The sequence below is a fragment of the Lampris incognitus genome, chromosome 19, assembly GCF_029633865.1.
Source record: "Lampris incognitus isolate fLamInc1 chromosome 19, fLamInc1.hap2, whole genome shotgun sequence".
Classification (NCBI taxonomy): domain Eukaryota; kingdom Metazoa; phylum Chordata; class Actinopteri; order Lampriformes; family Lampridae; genus Lampris; species Lampris incognitus.
The window spans coordinates 4679945-4701245 of record NC_079229.1 but is presented as its reverse complement, the minus strand read 5'-3'; the positions used below and the strand labels follow the sequence as shown (position 1 = coordinate 4701245).

The 21301-nt window shown below is 46.8% G+C and overlaps 1 protein-coding gene across 1 annotated transcript in view; it reads left to right on the top strand.

The window, feature by feature from the left end:
• Positions 1 to 3575, top strand: part of dok6 (docking protein 6) — a 44793-nt gene extending 41218 nt beyond the window's left edge. Inside the window, exon 8 of the mRNA XM_056299737.1 lies at positions 2943 to 3575. Within this exon, the coding sequence (XP_056155712.1) occupies positions 2943 to 3058 (116 nt within the window). The 3' untranslated portion in view covers positions 3059 to 3575. The remainder of the gene's footprint in view (positions 1 to 2942) is intronic.
• Positions 3576 to 21301: the final 17726 nt, after the last annotated feature.

Sequence of the window (21301 nt, the reverse complement as noted above, 5' to 3'; positions counted from 1 at the left end):
TGTGTGGGGGGGGCGTGCAGGGCGCATCTCCCGTCGACAAACAGCCCCGCTTATGAGCGAGGGGATGATGAGATCTGCTCGGCCGTTTCTGTCTGCGCCGGGCGCCCGGCCTCTTTATCCAGCCCAAATTGGCTTGGTTTAAGAAAAGGGATTGTCTTGGCAGAGATGTGAAAAGGATATGCCTGGGTGCACACCAGTCGTTCCAGCAATCTATTAGGGACACGGAGGGGGAGAGGAAAAAGAGAGAGCGAGAGAGAGAGAGAGAGAGAGAGAGAGAGAGAGAGAGAGAGAGAGAGAGAGAGAGAGAGGAAAAAGGTGTCCCTCCTTCTAACCTGTGCGGTATCTGCCGGTTCGGGGGTTTTTCCGGAGCCTGGACAGCACCGTGCACGCTGAACGGCCTTTTCATTTAAAAACCTCAGACTGGAGCCTTATCTCGTTTTTCTTTATTTCAGCTAGTGGCGGAAAGCAGGGAGGTGTGTCTGTGTGTGTCTGTGTGTGTGTGTGTGTGTGTGTGTGTCTGTGTCCGGTACTCCCATGCGTATGTGTCTGACTCACCTGTTGTCGTTAGCGCCGTTTCTATGACTTCATCCTCCTACCCGTATCAGCCTCTCTCCCCATCCTCCCACCAAATGTCTCTCTACACACACACACACACACACACACACACACACACACACACACACACACACACACACACACACACACACACACACACACACACACAAGACTTTGTGTCTGTATACTCCTCTGCCAGTATCGCTCCTAATTTGTGCATCATTTCGCTCCGGACACAAACATTATTTTCCAGCTACACCAATTTGCATACACACACACACACACACAGACACGCACATGTAGCAGGGATGGTGGAACACTTATTTATATCCCCCTGTTGCTACCTTGATCCGTTTTACAAAATGTGTGTTTGTGAGTGTGGCAGTTTTTTGGTAATCCAGCACCAAATGAGAATGGCCCAGTTCTACATTACATCATTCATATCTATCTATCTATATATATATATATATATCTATATATAAATAGATAGATAGATATAGATTTATATATATATATATATATAGAGAGAGAGAGAGAGAGAGAGAGAGAGAGAGAGAGAGAGAGAGAGAGAGAGACTCAACGGTAGGGGAAGTGCTCAACTGGACTATATATATATATATAAAAGACGCCTAGGGGACTGGAAGTGGCTCGTCAATACATTTCCTTTAGCATCGTGACCTCACACGCACACACACACATTTTATAAAACCCGAAGAGTGTGCACTTCTTGTAATTAGTCCTGTTTATAGTCCATGTTGTACATGCTTTGCATAACTGTAAAGTCCTGATTGCTGATCAGCACCAAGGGCAGAGGAGGAAACCACCACACTGTAGCTTTCATTGAGATATAGATATATATATATATATGTGTGTGTGTGTGTGTGTGTGTGTGTGCTGCCTGAACTGAAATGAAACCGCTCATAGAAAACCAGGGCACACTTTCATGCGTTATCCAAATTTCAATTAACCTTCCGAGTCGAGTCGAATAAGATTAAAAAATAGATTTAAAAATGAACAAAAAAAGTGAAACATATCGACATCCAATGGCGGTCGTCAGCCGGATAAAGTAACTGCTCTTGGCCGATGGTGGGAGGGCGTGTGAGGGGCGGCGTTAAGAGTTGATTACAGTGTTGTGTGAGGTTTTTGCACCTCCTGAAATATTCATCACCGCCATGAAACATCCTCGTTCGGTGCCTGATCAGCAGCCGGCCGGCCACCGTATCCTTATCTTACCTCAGCCTGCACATCCCCAAACAGCCTCCTAATACATTATTAATGGCCTCACAGTCGCACGGAGCAGCCCTTCCACCGCGGGTATCCATTACGCCCTCTCTCGCCACCGTTAACTAGTATGAACTGCTGAACAAATTGGACGATTAATTTGAATTAAAGGAGAGCAAAAGAGAGACAGACGGAGAGGTGGCGGCGTGGGGGGGGGGCGCTTCTAGATGGGTTAGTGCAGCGTCCTCCCCTCCATTCCTCAGAAACTGGCATAGCTCTTTATTTCCCGCTTAAAAGTTCAAATCAGGTGTATCATCTCCCAGCCACCTACATTAAGAGGGCTTTTAGATAGTCTCCTTCCCCCTCCCCCTTTTTAAAGGAGGCCTACTGAAACTGTCACCGCTACATTCTTCGGCTTTATACTAGCAAAGCGGTGTGCACAGTAGCTAAGCAACTGTTGAGCTACTATGAATACACCCTGGAGCTGGACACAACGTGTGACTCATTATCTTCTCCGGAGAAGATCAAGTCGCGGGAAACTTAGCTCGTGTTGATTTTTTTTTTTTTACACACACGCGCACCCCCTATTCTTGTAGTTCTATCTCAGGGAGGACCCCCTCATCGACTACATTCATGCCCTTAACCCTTAACCTTAACCGTCATTATTACGTGCCTAACCTTAGCCCTTACCCCAACCTTAACCTCGTCCTAACCCTAAACCCAAATGCTAACCCCTAAAATAGACCATTAAAAAAGTTAGGACTGATGGTTAAAAACTCAAGCTGGGCCTCACAAAGATATTAGTATAACACACACACACACACTTTGGATACCTTTACTTTCTTAAATAACAAACATTCAGCACTTGTCTAGTAATGCATCAGACCAACAAGTAAAAAGAAAGAAAGTTGCAACAGTTCATGTGGATACAATGTTTCCTGAGAGACACGTTCCATGGAACGTGTCTCTCAGGAAACATTGTATCCACATGAACTGTTGCAACTTTCTTGGATGTTCTTACCTGCATTATTGAGCATGCATAAAGACAGAGCAGAAAGCACTTGGTGTACGGTTTTATACGCATTCAACCCTCGATTCCTTCACTATTTCCTTTCAAAGAGCAACACCCCACCTCCCCCCACCCCCTCTCTCTCTCCCCTTTCCAGGAACCAACCTGACGATGACTCTCATCCCACGAGCACAGACGTTCCCGGGCTTCCTGTCTGATGAGCACAGCGAGGAGGAGACCCAGCACCAGGAAGAGGCGCTATCCCCCCTCTAGTGGCTATGAATCCAGTTGCAGCCCGGGACCTCTTCAATGACACAGCAATGCCCTGCCCAAACCTGGACACTTTTACCACCACCTTTTAGAGAGGATTGTAGAAATGTGTATAGCCACATGTGTAATATACACCATTTCATGTCAAAAACCCCGACGGAAGTGTTAGCCGCAAGGCAAGTGGCACGTAGAATCTCACAGGAAGGATGGCTATGCTACGATTTTGTACCGGTTCCGTGACGACCGCGGTAGCCCTAAAAGATTGCACCAAAAAAAAAAAACACAAACTCATCCTTTATATACGTTTTATGTTGTCGCCACGGTGTCGATGCCAACGTCGTTCTGTTGTTGTTTTTACATCACTGCACTGCACCTTATTAAACGGTATAGGGTCTGGAGAGACGGGAGGAGCACAGTTAAAACTACATTTAGGAGACGACACATACCACGTCAGAAACCTGACAGCGACGGCCTTCACCTGAGGGGCAAACCCAGATTTCAGCGCACAGTCCTCCCCCTGTTTGTGTTGCCTACTCAACAGTGTGGAGCTGATCAAAGCCTCGCAAAAGAAGCGACACACTCGGACGACAACGACAAAAGCCACACGAGCGGGCCATCGATTAGGACACTAGCGACCCGGATACCGGCAGAAAACGTATTTTAAGAAAAACAGCAGCGAGATCACGGATTCGCATCTTCGCGTTCAAACTGCCAGTGGTGTCAAATCACACCAACTCGATTGAATTGCCGACTTCCAACACCTGATGAGTGGTTGGTTCGTTAGAGTAATGGGGTACAGTGAGATGTTAGTGAGCTGGGTTAGGCCAGATGGGACCGGTGATCCCCCCCCCCCCCCCCGTTCTGCTACGAATAGTCTCACAGAGACGGAAGAGACGTTGCCGTTATGAAAATCAGTAAAATCCTTACTGACTTAGTAAAAAAATGCACTAAAATAAACAACAAGATGCATTAAAATGCTTTACGATCCCACCAACATCAGCACATGGGGTAAAAGTCAAAAAGAGAAGAAGCCAGCACGGTTTGTGGCATGTCTGTGTCCTGGTCCCGAGACGGTGCCCACATCTCGTTTTATCAACGTAACCCAGCAAGACTGGTGGCCTCCATGGCTTTGGCATTCTCCTACAAGGAAGAAGTGCCTTTTGACGTGGGCCCCAAAGACCCTTTCCATTTAGAGTACAAACCCAGCGATGCCCCGTCACACTTGCAATGACAGGTGTCCTGCCAAAAAGTGATCGTCCGCCAAAAACTAATTGCCGGCGCGCGCTGTTTTCATAGTCATGAACAAGGTATGTCTTTATAATGAGGATCAAGTTATTCCGACCTTTCAGTCACAAGGTAGGAGCCGCAATCACTTTTCGGCAAGTGCAAGAGTGCTTTTATGGGTTGTATTGCCCCTTTACTGGTATTTCAACTGGTCTGGGTGAGTGACAATCAGTTTTTGGCGGATGATCACTTTTTGGTGCGACACTGGTGTTACACCAAAATCTGTGACACGTCAGATTATGTGACCCTGTCCTTATAACGCTTTATCCCCCCCCCCCCAAGATGCTCTTCCTTATTTTAACCTCACCAAACCCACATCTAATATCAGCTGTCTCCAACCCAATACCTAAACCTTATACCGGCAGCCATACCAGCACGTACCCTGGCTTTGCCAAATGACGGAAGCTAAGCAGGTATGGGCTTGGCTAGTACTTGGATGGGAGACCTCCTGTGAAAATGGTGTTGGTGGGCCAGTAAGGGACAGTCTTCCCCTTGGTCCTAATAAAAACAACGAATATCAAATCCCAACGCCCCAGTGCAGTGACGGGGACACTGCTGTAGGAGACGCCGTCCTTCGGAGGAGACGTTAAACCCAGGTCCTGACTCACTGTGGTCATTAAAGATCCCGTGGCACTTATCACAAAGAGTAGGGGGTTCCCGGTGTCCTGGCAAAATTCCCAACCTGGCTCACTCCATCTGACCACCTCATCATCCCTCCATGTAATTGGCTCAATGATTCCTCCCTCTCCCCCTCAAGCTGATGTGGGGTGAGCGTTCTGGTGCAAAATGGCTGCCGTGCACCACCCAGGTGGTGCTGCACATTGATGGTGGTTGAAGTGAGTTACCCCCTTCAATGTGAAGCGCTTTGGGTGTCCAGAAAAGCTCTATATAAATATGATGATGATTATTATTAAACTTAAACATCCTGAACTTTATGCCCAAAGTTAACCTTCTCTAGACTGCCGTTTCCTGGCTGAAAGAGTGTTTTAGAGGAAGGGTCACATCATCTAAGGGGTCACAGATGTTGGTGTAACACTGGCACTGCTCGCAGGAGATCTTTGGGAACACCAGGATGAGCCATGAACGTTTGATCGGTGCCCATTGGTGCAAGTCAATGCCACACATCTGCCCATGGTATGTCAGATGAAAGGTAAATAGCGTTCACATTTGAAAATTGGAAAGGCAACACAAAAGTCAAACTGGACTAAAAAAAAAGAAAGAAGACAATCTACTTGAGGCAAATAACCAGTCTAAGCTGTCAGCATTTCACCCAACCACCTCTTATTTGTACACGCTGCTGTTGTCTTGTGTTGATTGTGTTTGCAGATAGATAGCTGTGCTAGAAACGAATGTACAGGCAAAACCACTTGTGTTGAGGAAGCGCACATTTTATTTGTATATTTCACACTGTAACTGGAAGAACAGAAGCTTCGACATCGATTTAATCGACCAAAAAGAAGTGCCCTTCTACACTTTACCACTAGGGATTAGACACCATGCGAGAAGCATAGCATCGTTACAACCCCAGGGGGAGGTGTGTGGTCATACCCCTGGCCGGTCCCCGTTCCTCTCCCATGACTTTAACACGGCTTACTGGTGTAACGCAGCCCCACTACATCCGGGGCACAGATGACTAGAGGAAGGTCTAGTTCACAACGTTCAGTTGTTTTCTCTCATTTCCTGTTCTGGTCTATGGTAGCCACGTACGGTGACCCTCGTCTGGATATGATGTTAGGTATGCACTTATTTCTGTTCCTTTCACTGGGATTGTTTGTGTCGACCCCACTTTTGTGTTTCGTTAACTGTTATATATATGTTGGTAGCACTTTCAACACGACGAGTGTAGGATTACAGATTCCCGCTCTCTAAAATGTACATATGGAACGATTTTGATGACAACAGAATAAACTGAATGTTCTATCATAGCGGACCTCATCTGTCGAGCCACGTGGACGGTGAACTGGAGCAGGGCCCAGAATGCAAACACACTCGAACGCCCTCGGCAGAAGGTCCGGTACACAGAGGTCGGTCAGCTCAGCAAAGGTATCCAAAAACGACAGGCGAAAGGCAAAGTCCGAAAACACTCGGGTCTGATCTAGAACCCTCACGGGGGACAATGCTGTCACGCGAGGATCAAGACGAACCGGCTCGGAGGACAGGGGGCACACAGACTAAATACACCAGGGAGGGGGACAGTTAGACACAGGTGCAGCACACTGGGGCGGGGCAGGTAATCACACAGGAGGGCGGGAAGGGAAGGTATCTGCAACGAGAGACGAGGCGAGTACCAAAATAAAACAGGAAGCACGAGACAAGGAAACAAAAGCAACTAAACTAAGACGGACCGTGACAGACGGAGCACAAAGTCTTACTACAGGAGCAAGATGCCCTTTGCAGGGTTACGACACGTTTTCCATTTCAAAATCCCATAATTGTTCCAGATTTCTCGGGAGATTTTTGCGACCATATTTGACATCTGAGTACAAATAGCTAGTGGATGTCAAGTAAATAAGTGGTTTTAAAATCCAGCTCTTATAGCCCATGTTACATTCTGACTATGCACATGCTATTATGTTACCAAATAATTGCCTAAGGATTGTAGCTAGATACTGTAAGTTAGTAAGTAGAGTTTATTTCTAGAGCGCAGAAAGGTGAATCAGTTCATCTGGACACAACGTTCACTGACAGAAATGGTGAATCGCTCATCCAAGTGACCTCTTCAGCCTCAACTGACTGCAGGCATCCCCACCCTTATAAACAACACAGTGGCGTAACTACCCCATCCATCGGTTTCATATGTAAATTGCCCTGACCATGTTTTCCGTGTTGGGAAAATACCCGTCTCAACTGTCTTGACCCTCCCGCCACATACAGAATCACCACTGGTTCTGCTCTCGTCAGTCGGCTGGTGCTCTGTTTGGGCGTCTTCCTGGCTTTGACAAACGTCCAGTTAGGATCACCACACTTAACCAGGGCCTGTTTGATGTGGGATTTCTTCCCTGCCCCGGCTGCTGTGTCGGTGGGGAGGTTGTCAGCTCGGTGGTCCGGCGTCCTGATGACTCCTAGTTTGTGCTCCAGTTGGTGACGAGAGTCAAACCTGTAGTACTGATCAGTATGTGTTGGTTTACAGTAAACATCAACAATCAAATGTCCCCCATCACCAACTGCAGTTTCACAGTGTAAGAAGGCTACCCTGTCACGTTCCACATCCTCCCTGGTGAACCTGATGTGGTGTCCACAGAGTTCATGTGGTCGAGGAAATGTGGTACATCCTGAGATTTAATAATGTAACGACCACGGATAACTAGACACGCTAGCCCTTGCTTAACGGGTCGGACCCTTTAGTTGACTGGTTAGCGCAGTCGCCCGTGATGCGGGAGGCCTGGGTTCACGTCCCGGCTGTGGCGGTTCCCAGCTGCCCCCCGAATTCACTACACCCTCCGTAGATCGGCTTCGTGATCCTTCTGGGTGGCACCATAGCATATCACAGCATCAAGATAAACTTGTACTCCTGGTTGGTCTGCCAGTATGGTGGTCATCCTCTCTTGAAAGGCTGATGGAGCTGAAGGAAGGCCAAATGGGACTCAGCAGAAACGAAACAGTCCATCATGCATGATGAGTGCAGTTATGTCGTGGCTACCTGGATGCCGCAGCATCTGGTGGCAGGCTGAGGTTACGTCGACGGTGGAAGAGACGGTGGCTCCTCTCAGTTCAGTGAACAACTCGGCCATGTGTGGTAACGGATGACAGTCACTGACAATGGCCCTGTTTGGCTCCCTGAGGTCAACACGCATGCGCAGTTTTCCTCCCTCTTTTCTCTGAATTACAACTATAGGGGAGACCCACGGAGAAGAGTCAATGCGCTCTATGATACCCCCTTCCTCGAAATCTTTGAGCTCATCAGTCACGGCCCGCCTCACAGAGAACGGAAGTCTCCTCGGTTTCTTTTGTACTGGCCGGGTGTTGGGTTTGAGCTGTATTTTGTGCACAAAGCCTTTAGCACACCCTACCTCCAGCACCTGGGTCTCTGGTGCAGCCTGTGGTGCCGTGTTCGGTATTGTAGGTACACTCTGAACAGCAGGCGGATAAGTGGGGCTTGGGAGTGGTAACAACTTTGATGCCCTCAATACGCAGTGCCGCAAACAAATCTAGCTGTAGCAGAGCAGTGCTGGACTTAACCACTACGAATGAGCCTGTAGCAGAATGTCCATCATGAGTCACTGCAGCAGGCATGCACCCTTTAACAGGTAATTTTTTTTCTCTTGAGTACGTAAACAGATTTGCCGTAGGTTTAGCCAGGTCACATGTAGGAAAGAGGGTCTGGTGAGGGCTCTCGGGAATAACACAAACGGATGAACCTGTATCTACTATCGGCTCAACATCATGAGAATGTCCATCAGCATCCACTTGCACAGTACAGAGGAACTTATCTTGCACAGAATTAGTCATGTAAAGCGCAGGTAGTTCGTTTATCACTACCTCACGTACGTCCTTTTGAACGGATCGACAAACTTTGGAAACATGTCTTATCTCTCCACATGAGTTGCACGTCAATTTAGTCGCCGGGCATGGAGGCTTATTAGCTAAGTGGTTGGTGGATCCACATCTGGAGCAGGAGTGGCGATTCCCAGTGGTTTGGATGGTGACAGGTGTCGTTGGCGAGGCAAGTTTCTTTTGCTCTCTTTGGTGCGTCTTCCTCGGCTGTGTGTGCATGGCTCTCGCCGATGCAGCAGCAGAAGTAGCATCTCCCAAGATGGATTTTGAGTCAGATCCTCCAACTGTAGTCATGTAATGTTTCTTATTATAAATGAAGAAACTTGGGTTCAACAATTACAACTATTTCTTAAAGTACTGTGACAGCTCAGCCAACATGTGCATCAAGTATCATGTGGCGTCTTCTTCTGCCGGAATCCTACAGACTACTGAGTTTGTGGCCACTGCCTTCAGGTGGTAAGTATTGGTATAAATATTAGTATTAAAGGCAGAGTGACTCACATTCATCTTGGGAGATCTTCCAAATGTTGAGTCAGATCTTCCAACTGTAGATACAGGAGCAGTGGGCGGCTGTCCACTGCTCCTGTATCTACACAGCTAGGATGCAGAGAAAGAATGTCCCCATGGGGATTCATAAAGTATATCAAAATCAAATCAAAATCAGTTTGCTTTATTTTTCTTCTTCTCCGATACTGCAACACACATGCAGGCAAGGCCACTGTGTCCTCCAGCGCACCCAGAGGTTCCCAACTGCAACAACAGGACGCAACAATGAGGCCACACAGCTCTCGTCACATACGCTGCCAGCAGTACGGAGTCGGAGACTTTAGTGTGATCAAGTCCATCTAAAAATCGATGTCCTAAAAGCTGGCAAAGAACATAATGACTTGAGAGTCTCATTCAATGAATTCCATAACGGTGGGCCTCTAAATCTGATTTTTTTTAAAAAGAAGATATCTTGATGTACGACAATAAGGTAAATGGAAATCATTTTTTTCGCCGAGTTGAGTACGAGTGAATGTCTAATGATAAAATATAAAAATTATGAAAAGTATCTCTGGAAGGTCTTTCTTGCAATTAATGTATTAAACATAACCAAGCATTTTTGAGAAAAAAATACCTTAACTATCGACAGCGCTGAATATTCTATAAAAATAGGTGCAGGTGGGTTTTGTCGGAATGTGAAATCGTTCTTAAAAACCACTTCTGAATTACAAGTAATTTGGTAAGATACGATGAATATGTAGCAGCCCAAACAATATTGCTGTAGTTGATATCGGGAAAAAAATGTGACTAAAATAAAGAGTTAAATGAGAAGAAGGATGGACCAAAGACAAACTTTTCTCAATATACCAAGCATCTTCATGGACCTCTTGCGTACATATTCAATATGGATTTTCCAATTTAATCTTTCATCTACAATAATTCCCAAGGGTTTTGCATATGGCACCTAGAGAATATCCATTCCATTGATAAATATTTTAGATTCATCTTTGGAGTAGGATTTGTTTTTGTTACAAAAGATTATGAAGTTACATTTATTAATATTGGGAGTAAGTTTATTCAGCTGAAACCATTTAAAAACAGCAGACATTTCATCATTTACACATTCTATTGGTGTTTTGACATCATCGTGTGAGGCCATAAGATTAGTGTCATCTGCAAATAATATAGGGAGAGGAGTTTTACAGGACATAGCCAAATCATTAATGTGTATCCAAAATAATAAAGGGCCAAGGATAGAACCCTGGGGTGCCCCAAAAGGTATTTTTAACTTTTTAGATATGCAACCATTAATGGATGCAATTTGTTCTCTATCATTTAAATAGTTAATAAGCCACTTGAGAGCAACATACTGCACACCATATTTATCAAGTTTGGAAATAAGACGTACGATTGGCCGTATCAAATGCTTTGGTCAAATCTAAAAAGACACCAAGCACATTTTTATCACCTAAAGCAGAAGAAATATGTTGACAAGCTCCAAAAGTGCTAGTTCTGTTGAGTATTTCTTCCAAAAACAATATTGATGGTTGTAAAGGATGATGTTTTCATCTAAGTCCTTTGAGATTCTTCAGCATTTCTGAAAAACATGGTAATATAGATATTGGACGATAACTGCCAAAATTATTGGAATCGCCCGATTTCTAAAGTGGTATAACTTTGGCGATTTGAAATTCTTGTGGCATAACACCAGATTAAAAAGATGAGCAAATATATAAATTAAAGGATCAATGATATAATCAATATTTTCCTTAATGAAACTGCTTCTAATTCCAACATGTCCTTCGGGAGAATTTTTGTAGCTGCATAATTATATCATGCACTCCTTTAGCACTGGGTGTCTCAAAGTTGCAGAATGGCTGAAACTGAGCTTTAATTAAACTACATGGGTTCACATCGGAATCTTGGATGTTTGATGCCAGAGAGAATCCAACATTTATAAAAACTCATTAAAACAACCAGCTATCTCTCTCAGGTTATGGGGAGTATCATCCCGCCTTAACACATCAGCGGGTACTACGGCTGGAGCTCCCCCCCCCCACATTTAAATATGTCTTTAGATGCTTGGGAACATTAGTCTGAAAAAAATATTTATTTTTAGCTTTCCTTAACGTTTGGGTGAATTTATTTTTGTATTTCTTATAAGTTTACACACTTAAAGGGGTGCGACTTGTAATAGCTTTCTTAAATATGATTTCTTTTTACAAAACAGCATTTTTTGATTCTTCAGTAATTCAGGGTTTCCCTTCAATAGAATCTTTCATAATATTTGTTGTAATCAGTGGAAAGCATTTCTTCAAAACAACATTAACTAAAAATGTCTCATAAGCTTTTTTTCAACTTGCAATTTGAAACCGTCACCCCATGAAACGCCATTAATTAAAGACTTGAAGGACTCCATATTCTTTTGGGTCATGGGTGTGTGATCTGGGTCATCGGGGCTCGCCCATCCCCATCCCCTCATTGCTGTTTCAGTCCACCTGCGCCCGTGTGCGTGACTGACCCTGATTGCCCGGCTTCACGCACCTGTTCACGTCTCCCGTTGGCTGCGCGGTTCCTGCCCCGTCCTGCGCCTCTGCGCCCAATCTCCTCCCCCTTTCTCCGATTGGCTGTCCGGTTCCTGCCCCGTCCTGCGCCCCTGCACCCAATCTCCTCCCCCTTTCTCCGATTGGCTGTCCGGTTCCTGCCCCGTCCTGCGCACCTGCACCCAATCTCCTCCCCCTTTCTCCGATTGGCTGTCCGGTTCCTGCCCCGTCCTGCGCCCCTGCACCCAATCTCCTCCCCCTTTCTCCGATTGGCTGTCCGGTTCCTACCCTGTCCTGCGCCCCTGCACCCAATCTCCTCCCCCTTCCTCCGATTGGCTGTCCGGTTCCTACCCTGTCCTGCGCCCCTGCACCCAATCTCCTCCCCCTTTCTCCGATTGGCTGTCCGGTTCCTGCCCCGTCCTGCGCCCAATCTCCTCCCCCTTCCTCCGATTGGCTGTCCGGTTCCTGCCCCGTCCTGCGCCCAATCTCCTCCCCCTTCCTCCGATTGGCTGTCCGGTTCCTGCCCCGTCCTGCGCCCCTGCACCCAATCTCCTCCCCCTTTCTCCGATTGGCTGTCCGGTTCCTACCCTGTCCTGCGCCCCTGCACCCAATCTCCTCCCCCTTCCTCCGATTGGCTGTCCGGTTCCTACCCTGTCCTGCGCCCCTGCACCCAATCTCCTCCCCCTTTCTCCGATTGGCTGTCCGGTTCCTGCCCCGTCCTGCGCCCAATCTCCTCCCCCTTCCTCCGATTGGCTGTCCGGTTCCTGCCCCGTCCTGCGCCCAATCTCCTCCCCCTTCCTCCGATTGGCTGTCCGGTTCCTGCCCCGTCCTGCGCCCCTGCACCCAATCTCCTCCCCCTTTCTCCGATTGGCTGTCCGGTTCCTGCCCCGTCCTGCGCCCCTGCGCCCAATCTCCTCCCCCTTCCTCCGATTGGCTGTCAGGTTCCTGCCCCGTCCTGCGCCCCTGCGCCCAATCTCCTCCCCCTTTCTCCGATTGGCTGTCCGGTTCCTGCCCCGTCCTGCACCCCTGCGCCCAATCTCCCTGATTGCCCCCACCCCCCACCCACCCCAGCTATATAGTTGCCCCGTGGTTTCTCGGGGTCTTTTGTGGAATCATCTCACACACTCAGAGAGACTGTTGGTCGGCGGACGCACCACGTCATGTCGTGAGCGCCCCCCTCTGTCTGTAGCTGCCGTCTGTCCCTGTAATGTAGGTTCGTTTGTTCAAGCCCAGCCTGTCCCTGCTGTCTGCATTGGGGTCCTCTCCCTGCTCCCGCCGTGACACTTCTTGCTGAGTTTGGGATGAGTTGTGTTGTCATGGACGTTTTTGTTTAATTGTTTTACATTTGATTTGCATATTTGCTTTTGGTTTGAATGAAGGGAAATGATCAGAAATATCAGGCGTCAATAAACCTGAAGTAACATCAAAGTCCAGACAATTGGTTAAGATGTCGTCAATAAGTGTAGCTGATGAACTCATTCTAGTGGGCTTATTAATCAAGGGAGAAAAGGAGGCTAAGCGAAGGACATTAAGTCAACCGTAGAAGATGAACGTTGGAATGGCCAAGCAACACACACGTTTTACGGTCCCATCAAAGTACTAAACGGTGGTCTCTAAATACACCCAGTTCTACTGCTTCCCCCACCAAAAGGTAAGCAAAATGTAGTTTCAGCAAACACTGATCCCACTGTGGTCTTACCGAGAGGCGAAGCTGTTTGGGGTTTTAATGACATTAAAATTTAGCACATAAATGGACGCTCCACATCCTACTTTGCTCCCTCTGCAGGAATGGTGACAAAGGATGAAGACGTGTAATCCCACTGAGCCACACTGCTGAAAATGAATAATTTAGGGTTGATAAATATCCCATCAAATGATCACAGTTATTGGGCAGACTACATAAATCAGAAGGGGCGAAGGCTAACAGATCAGACACCCTCCGGCCTTATTGTTAATGCTGGGAGAGTTCACTGATTAAAACACTCTCAACGTGTGCGTGGACAGACTAAAAACACTACAATTGACGCACAAACAACATTCCTAGTTAAGAAGAGGCCAACTGATCGTACGTCAACTCACTTTTCAAGTCAAATTCGTTTGTGTAGCCCAATATCACAAGTTACAAACTTGCCTCAGGGGGCTTTACAGCAGCACAGCATCCTGCCCTTAGACCCCCGCATCTGATAAGGAGCAGCTCCCTGAAAACAAACCTTTAACAGGGAGACAACAACAGGGAGAAACCTCAGGAGAGCGGAGGAGAGAACTCTCCCCCAAGACGGACAGGCATGCAAGGGATGTTGTGTGGACACAATTTACAGAATACAACACTGGAAGAGGCTCATAGAATCTGCTCACATGTTTTCGTAATGTGTGTGTGTGTGGTGTTAGTGTGTGTGTGTGTGTGTGGTGTTAGTGTGTGTGTGTGTGTGTGTGTGGTGTTAGTGTGTGTGTGTGTGTGTGTGGTGTTAGTGTAGATAGCGGGACCGAAAACTACAGCATTTATGATCCCAATTCTTTGTGGAGGTGGTAGGTATTGTCTCAGAGAGTAAGGGAAAAATCCCAGAAAATTAAAATGATGCATAATTATGCATAAATATGCAAAATATGCATTTTTCTAAAAATGGCTAAAAAACACTTTTCTCGGCATTTCAGATGATTCTGAGCATCTTTGATTTTTTTTCACCTATATAAAAAAAATTTCTGGGACTTAGAAATGTTTTGGCATTGTGCAAAATAAATGCATTTTTGCAAAAATGCACTTATGATCCTCATTTTTTTTTGGAGGTGGTAGGTATTGTTCCAGAGAGGACCAGAAAAATAGCAGAAAATTAAAATATAATTATGCATAATTATGCAAAATATGCATTTTCTACAAACGGCTAAAAACCACTTTTCTCAGCATTTCAGATGATTCTGAGCATTTGGGGGAGGGAGTTGGAGTGGGGGGGGGGTTTAGGGGCAGGGGGAAGGCGGTTAGCTGGCAGGATGAAGAGGAGGGAGGTTTAGACGGGTGGAGAACCAAACCGCTACATTGTAGCGGGGTTCTTCTAGTTATAAAATACAGGAAGAATATGATGAGGATGCCAATCAGCCCAGGACCTGAGCCACGCGACCACCACCACCACACAGACCAAAAAAAAGAAGTCAGACGTCTGAGTGAGAGAAGGATATAACATTGAAAGATGATAACAAAATCATATGGATTTATAAGACATCTAAAAAGAAAATGTGATGAGATTGATGCCAAGCAGTCTCCAGGTGGTGATCACCATGGAGACCTGGGAGGAGGACAGACTGCATGTGCACACAAGGGAGACTCATTCACACACACAGACGAAGAGAAAGGAGAAGCCGCCATTCAGAGAAAGAAAAGACATGTGAGAGAAGAGAACAGCTTGCGATATTCAATAATCTATATATGCTATAATTTCATCGGCAGAACAGTGCTCGGTGAATTCAGTGAGACAGAAACCAACCCGCCATGCAGTACAGGTTGTGAAGCACTCAACTTAAAGGCAACTAAATGTAGGCCAAGGGGAAAACATGAGTTTTAAGTTTGGATTTAAAGGACTCGACAGACTGTCTGACGGAGGCAGGCAGGTTATTCCACAAGAACGGGGCCTGACAGGAAAAGGCCCTGCTGCCACCAGCTGACTTCTCTTTGGGTGCACGCAGGAGCCCTGTATTTTGAGAGTGAAGAGCTCGAGATGGAATGCACGGTTTAAGGGGATCAGACAGGTAAGATGGGGCAAGCCCATGTAGGATTTTATAAGTCAGCAGAAGCACCTTGAAGTCTGATCTAACACGGATAGGAAGCCAATGAAGGGAGGCAAGAATTGGTGTGATGAATTCAATTTTCTAGTTTTAGTTAGGATTCTAGCTGCAGCATTCTGTACCATCTGAAGACGTTTAGTACTAGCATGTGGCACACCTGAGACCAGAACATTACAGTAATCAAGTCTAGATGAAACAAATGCATGTATTAAGAGTCTGCATCAGCCATGGACGGGCAAGATTGAATTTTAGCTATGTTACATATGTTTCTTTAATGTGCTTATCAAAGGAACGGCTGGGATCAAATGTGATACCAAGATTTTTGGCTGCCACACTTTGTGAAATCACAGAGTTGTCAATTGTTATTGTTACTTGATCAAATTGGTGTCTGTGTCTAGCAGGGTCAACGACCAGCATCTCAGTTTTACCCAAATTTAAAAGCAGGAAATTTAGTGACGTCCGGTTTTTCCACAGCAGCAAAGCAGGCCTCTAAATTAGTCATTTGAATATGATCATCAGCCCTTAAAGGCACATACAGCTGAGTGTCATTAGCATAGCAACGGAAATTTATTCCATGGCTGCGTATAATTTGGCCAAGAGGTGAATTATAAAGAGAGAAAAGTAGAGGGCCAAGAAGTGAGCCCTGGGGTATGCCATATTGAACATCAGATAATTTTGATGTAATATTATTATAGCAGACACAATGTGTTCTTCCAGATAAGTAGGAATTAAGCCAAGAGAGAGCTAAGCCAGAGACACCAAAACTACAATTTATTCTGCGTAATAGTATGCGTTGATCAACAGTGTCATAGGCGGCACTGAGGTCCAGCAGTAGAAGCACGGAAGTGGAATCAGAGACCACAGCTAGTGGAAGATCATTCACCACTCTGGTCAGAGCAGTTTCAGTGGAGCGACCGACAAGCCCTGACAGCTGATTGAAAAGGTTCATATAGATAGTTTTCTTCTATATGGGTCGTAAGTGATTGATACATAACTCTCTCTAGTACTTAGTACCAAGAGAGATAATCTCAAAAGCTGTAATAACAGGGACTATCAGCGACTCATTGTATATAGATAGGAATTTAGTAAGACAGGATCTGCAGCTGGAGTTGAAGAACTATTTTTGTTTATGATCTCATCAACGTTATTGCAAAAAAAGTCTAGAAACTCATGGGCCGTGAATGGTGAGCAGCTAATAGACAGCTTCTTTTTCGTAAGTTTAGATAGTGTCAAAGAGAAATCTGGGGTTATATTTATTAATATTAAGCAAGAGTGATATGCTGCTTTTGCAGCAGATAAAGCACACTTGGTTTTCAATAAACACTCATGCCAAGATAGGTATAAAAAAAAAATTCCAGTTTTGATTTCTGCCATTTACATTCCAGTCTCCTGCAGGCCCGCTTCAGAGTATGCATCTTGTCATTAAACCAGGGTGTAGGCCTCTTTAGTAGCCTAGCTCTGGTAGTGAGAGGTGCAACTGAATCGAGGAGACTATAGAGGGCCACTTTAAAGTCACTACTGAATTTTTCAACAGAGTCAGTCTCTACAGTGAAAGGAGCCAAGACTTCAGGCAGCCGCTGGCCAAATGCAGCTACGGTGGAGGGACCAATGTGGTGAGCGGCAATTAACTCTGTGCCAACATTAACAGGCCAAGCCAATAATGCTTCAAATTTGATGAGAAAATTATCTGACACAGCAGATGTGGTTGGCAAGAAATTCAGATCAGAAACAGCCATCCCTTTAGCTAAAACCAAATCAAGGGTGTTAAACACTGCAATGAGTCGATTCTTGAACAAACTGAGCAAACCAAAAAGTATCAGCTAGTGCCAGAAAGGCTTTACTCAAGAGGATCAGCAGCCTTATTCAGATGAATATTGAAATCACCAAGAATTAGAACCTCATCAGAATGAGTAACAAGACAACTGCTACTACTACTACTTTCGGCTGCTCCCGTTAGGGGGCGCCACAGCGGATCATCCGTTTCCATTTCTTCCTGTCTTCTGCGTCTTCCTCTGTCACACCAACCACCTGCATGTCCTCCCTCACCACGTCCATAAACCTCCTCTTTGGCCTTCTTCCTCTTTTCCTCTTTCCTGGCAGCTCCATATATTCAGCAGAATGAGTTTGGAGAATTTGTGTCAGGTCTTGTTACTCATTCCAACAAGACCTGAGACAAATTCTCAGGTCTTGTTGGAATGAGTAACAAGACCTGAGACAAATTCTCCAAATTCTTCAAGAAATAATGAGTAAGAGCCAGCAGGTCGATAAGAGTATCACAATCTGGACTGAGCCAAGTCTACTCATGGCTGACGGAGACGGACCTAGAACAAGAGCCTCAAAAGATTGGAATTTAGATTCAAGTCTAGAAGTCAGATTGAAAATAGACTTACTTAATATTAAGGCGATCATAACCCATTGCTCTGTCCCCCGTGCAGCCCTGGGCCTCTCCGGTCACTGTCTGATTCATCTTATCCCAACCTACAGGCAGAAACTAAAATCTGCAAATCCTGCGGTTAAAACTGTGAGGAAATGGACCCGTGAGTCAAAACTGGAGCTCCAGGCCTGCCTCGACTGCACTGACTGGAGTGTTTTTGAGGCCGCATCTACAGACCTGGAGGAACTTACTGACACCATGACATCTTACATCAGCTTTTGTAAGAACACGCGTGCGCCCACCAAAACCTCCTGTTCCTTTAACAGTAATGAGCCCTGGTCCTCAGCTGAACTCGGGCGGCTTCGTCAGGCCAAAGAGGAAGCCTGTAAGACTGGAAATAGGATCCGGTGTAACAAAGCCAGAAATACACTCGCAGAGGAGATCGGAGTGGCAAAAAGGTGCTACTCTGAAACTTTCCTGCCAGTCTGGAGCGGTTTGAAAGACATTACCACCTACAAGAGACCCCCACCCCCACCCCCACCCCACCCCACCCCCACACACACACTGCAGGGAACCGTCAACTGGCGGACCACCGAAACAGGCTTTACTGCAGGTTTGAAAAGCAAACGTTCACACCCCTCACCCTCTCCAGCCAGGGTGCGAACTCTACCATGACTTTCGGGGAGCTCACCTTTTATTTTTTTTTACCGGGGGGGGGGGGCTTGCGCGTGCCTCAAAGAGAGGGCTGACTGTGGCTCTTGCTGCAAATAAGCATTTAGCTGGAAGCATGTAGGCCTGCTGGCTGTGCCAGCACATCTGACGCATAGGGCATGTGAAGGTACGTCACCCGCGTTGTATGCTGCCGTGGGGGCGCCATCTTGTTAGGGCTGCGTTCTGTTAGGCGTGTTAAAACAAAATGTCAACAAGACCCTCAAAGCAATCTGTTCACTAAAAACACACCAAATAAATGGATGGTGACTCGTGTAACGTGTCCTGTCTTGCGGTTCCATATTGTCTGGATAAGGTGAACCGTGAATTCAACAACACAATATCACATCATCAGTTAATGACCACATCAAACCCCCACACGGGTATCGAACCCACACCTCCCAGTACGCCACAGTACGGCCAGCTGAAGCACGGCGCAGTATGCGCTGCACAGCGTCTCTGCACCATTAACACACAGGTCAAATAGCGCAGCAGCCTGTATCGGGGGGGGGGGGGGGGGTGCCCAACTCCAGGCAGTGGCGCCCCCAGAAATGTTTCATAGGGGGGGGCAAATGGGGCCACTGAAAATCTTGGGGTGGCACACCAAAACCAAAAGCCATGACTAGATTTCGGGAATTCTACGATGCTGTTGTAGTATACTGTATAGCCTAGTGGAAAACTGTCAATATGAGAGTTAAGAAAAATATACATTATTGATTTAAATGAACAGCACCTAATGTAAGATATCAGATAGAAGCACATTATGCATAATCAGAAGCATATGCTGCATATGCGACTCGTGGCTGGGGGGGCCGTGGCCACCCCTTGGGGGCGCCACTGACTCCAGGCCTCGAGGGCCGCAGTGTCTGCAGGTATTTGTTGCAACCGTGCACTGCACCACCTGATTTAACTCATTCCTTTCCCTCCTTGGTCCAAGAGGTGAGCTAATTAGTGAAATCAGGTGGTGCAGTGCACGGTTGCAACAAACACCTGCAGACACTGCGGCCCTCGAGCCCTGGAGTTGGGCACCCCTGGCCTATATGCACACAAATGTATGAGCATTGAACCAAAAGCAGAGCACGCCAGCCTGCTGCCTACAAGGGCGCCAGAGTCCTCATCCACAACAGTTCAAGTCGCCCATCACATGCAGGTGAGCGCCATCATTTCTCGGCACATTCAAGACGTCACATGCGAGGGTCACAACACACGCATGCATGAGCAGTGTAGATGCCAACACAAGCAGGCCAGGCTGCCTGCAAAGGATCCAGTCCTCATCAGCACCCATCGCATACAATACAGTGCCAACAGCGCGTCATACAGTTCATTGGGAAGAGCCCTTACCTTAAAGCAGGAGCCACCACACAGGCCTGGGATCAGCTGCCTTCACTGCTCGGCCAGGAGCCCCTGATGTGGACTGGCGATGACCTGGTTTAATCCATGATGTGATAAGGGGGCGTTGGGTCCAATCTCTCCAAAGGGGGGGGTCCATTAAGATCCACAAAAAGGAGCGATGAGAGGCTGTTCTCACGCAACCCGTGGCGGGTCTTGCTATCAGTGTTATCAGCTGCAGAAAAGCCCCTCCTCCTCTCAGGTGGGGCGGGAAGGTTTGTCCTGCTTGCTGCCCAAAGCGTCTCCGGCGTTTTCCCGGGGCTTCAGCTCCTGACCTCCAGTCTCGGAACTCCTGGGCCGCCTCTCTGGCCGGTCCGCCGAGTGTTTTAGCAGCCCCACCTGACACCAGCAGGTGGAGCATCAGCCTCGGTTGTAGAAGACGCCTCTCGCTCTGGTTGCTCTTCGATTGGCTTAGGTTTTTCTTCTTCTTCTTCTGCTTCTTTTTAGCAAATCAAAACTTTTGCGACTAAGTGCCTTTGTTTTCTTTCTGACACAGCTAGCTGTATGCTGACTCCGAAACAGAAACGAATAATGGCAACTCGGCGCGCAGACTGAGTGGGACTAAGACGGGTTTTTTTTCCCCAGAAAGTTTTTTTTTCTGATAGCGCCGCCACGCCTCGATGGTGATGGCAGGAATTGCATGCATGCCGGCATCTTTATTAAAAGTGAATGAGTGATCCTCATGTATGAGTCATGCAGCAATAATAGCCTAATTTTACGCATGATCCATGATGATGAAGACAGAAAAATAGAAATGCATAGCATATTGTCAATATCTTAGAGAGACCCCCCCCCCTCAAAAAAAATTTTTTTTTTCACAAATCATGTTTTCAGGGGAGCTCGTGTCTTATTAAGGGGAGCCAAGCTCCCCCTGGCTCCCCCGTAGTTCACACCCTGTAAATCCAGCCACAATACACAACCAACTGCACCCCCTGCCAGCCACTGTCCCCTCCCCACGACCCCCCTCCCCCACCCGCACTCAGGATCTGTGTTGAGGATGTGTGCCAGCTCTTCCAGAGACAGAAGGCCAGGAAGGCACCGGGCCCAGATGGCCTGTCACCCTCCTGTCTTAAAGTCTGTGCTGACCAGCTGGCACTTATCACACTGATCACACTGATCTTCAACAGATCACTAGAGCTGTGTGGAGTCCCCTCCTGCTTCAAGAACTCCACTAGCATCCCAGTCCCCAAGAAA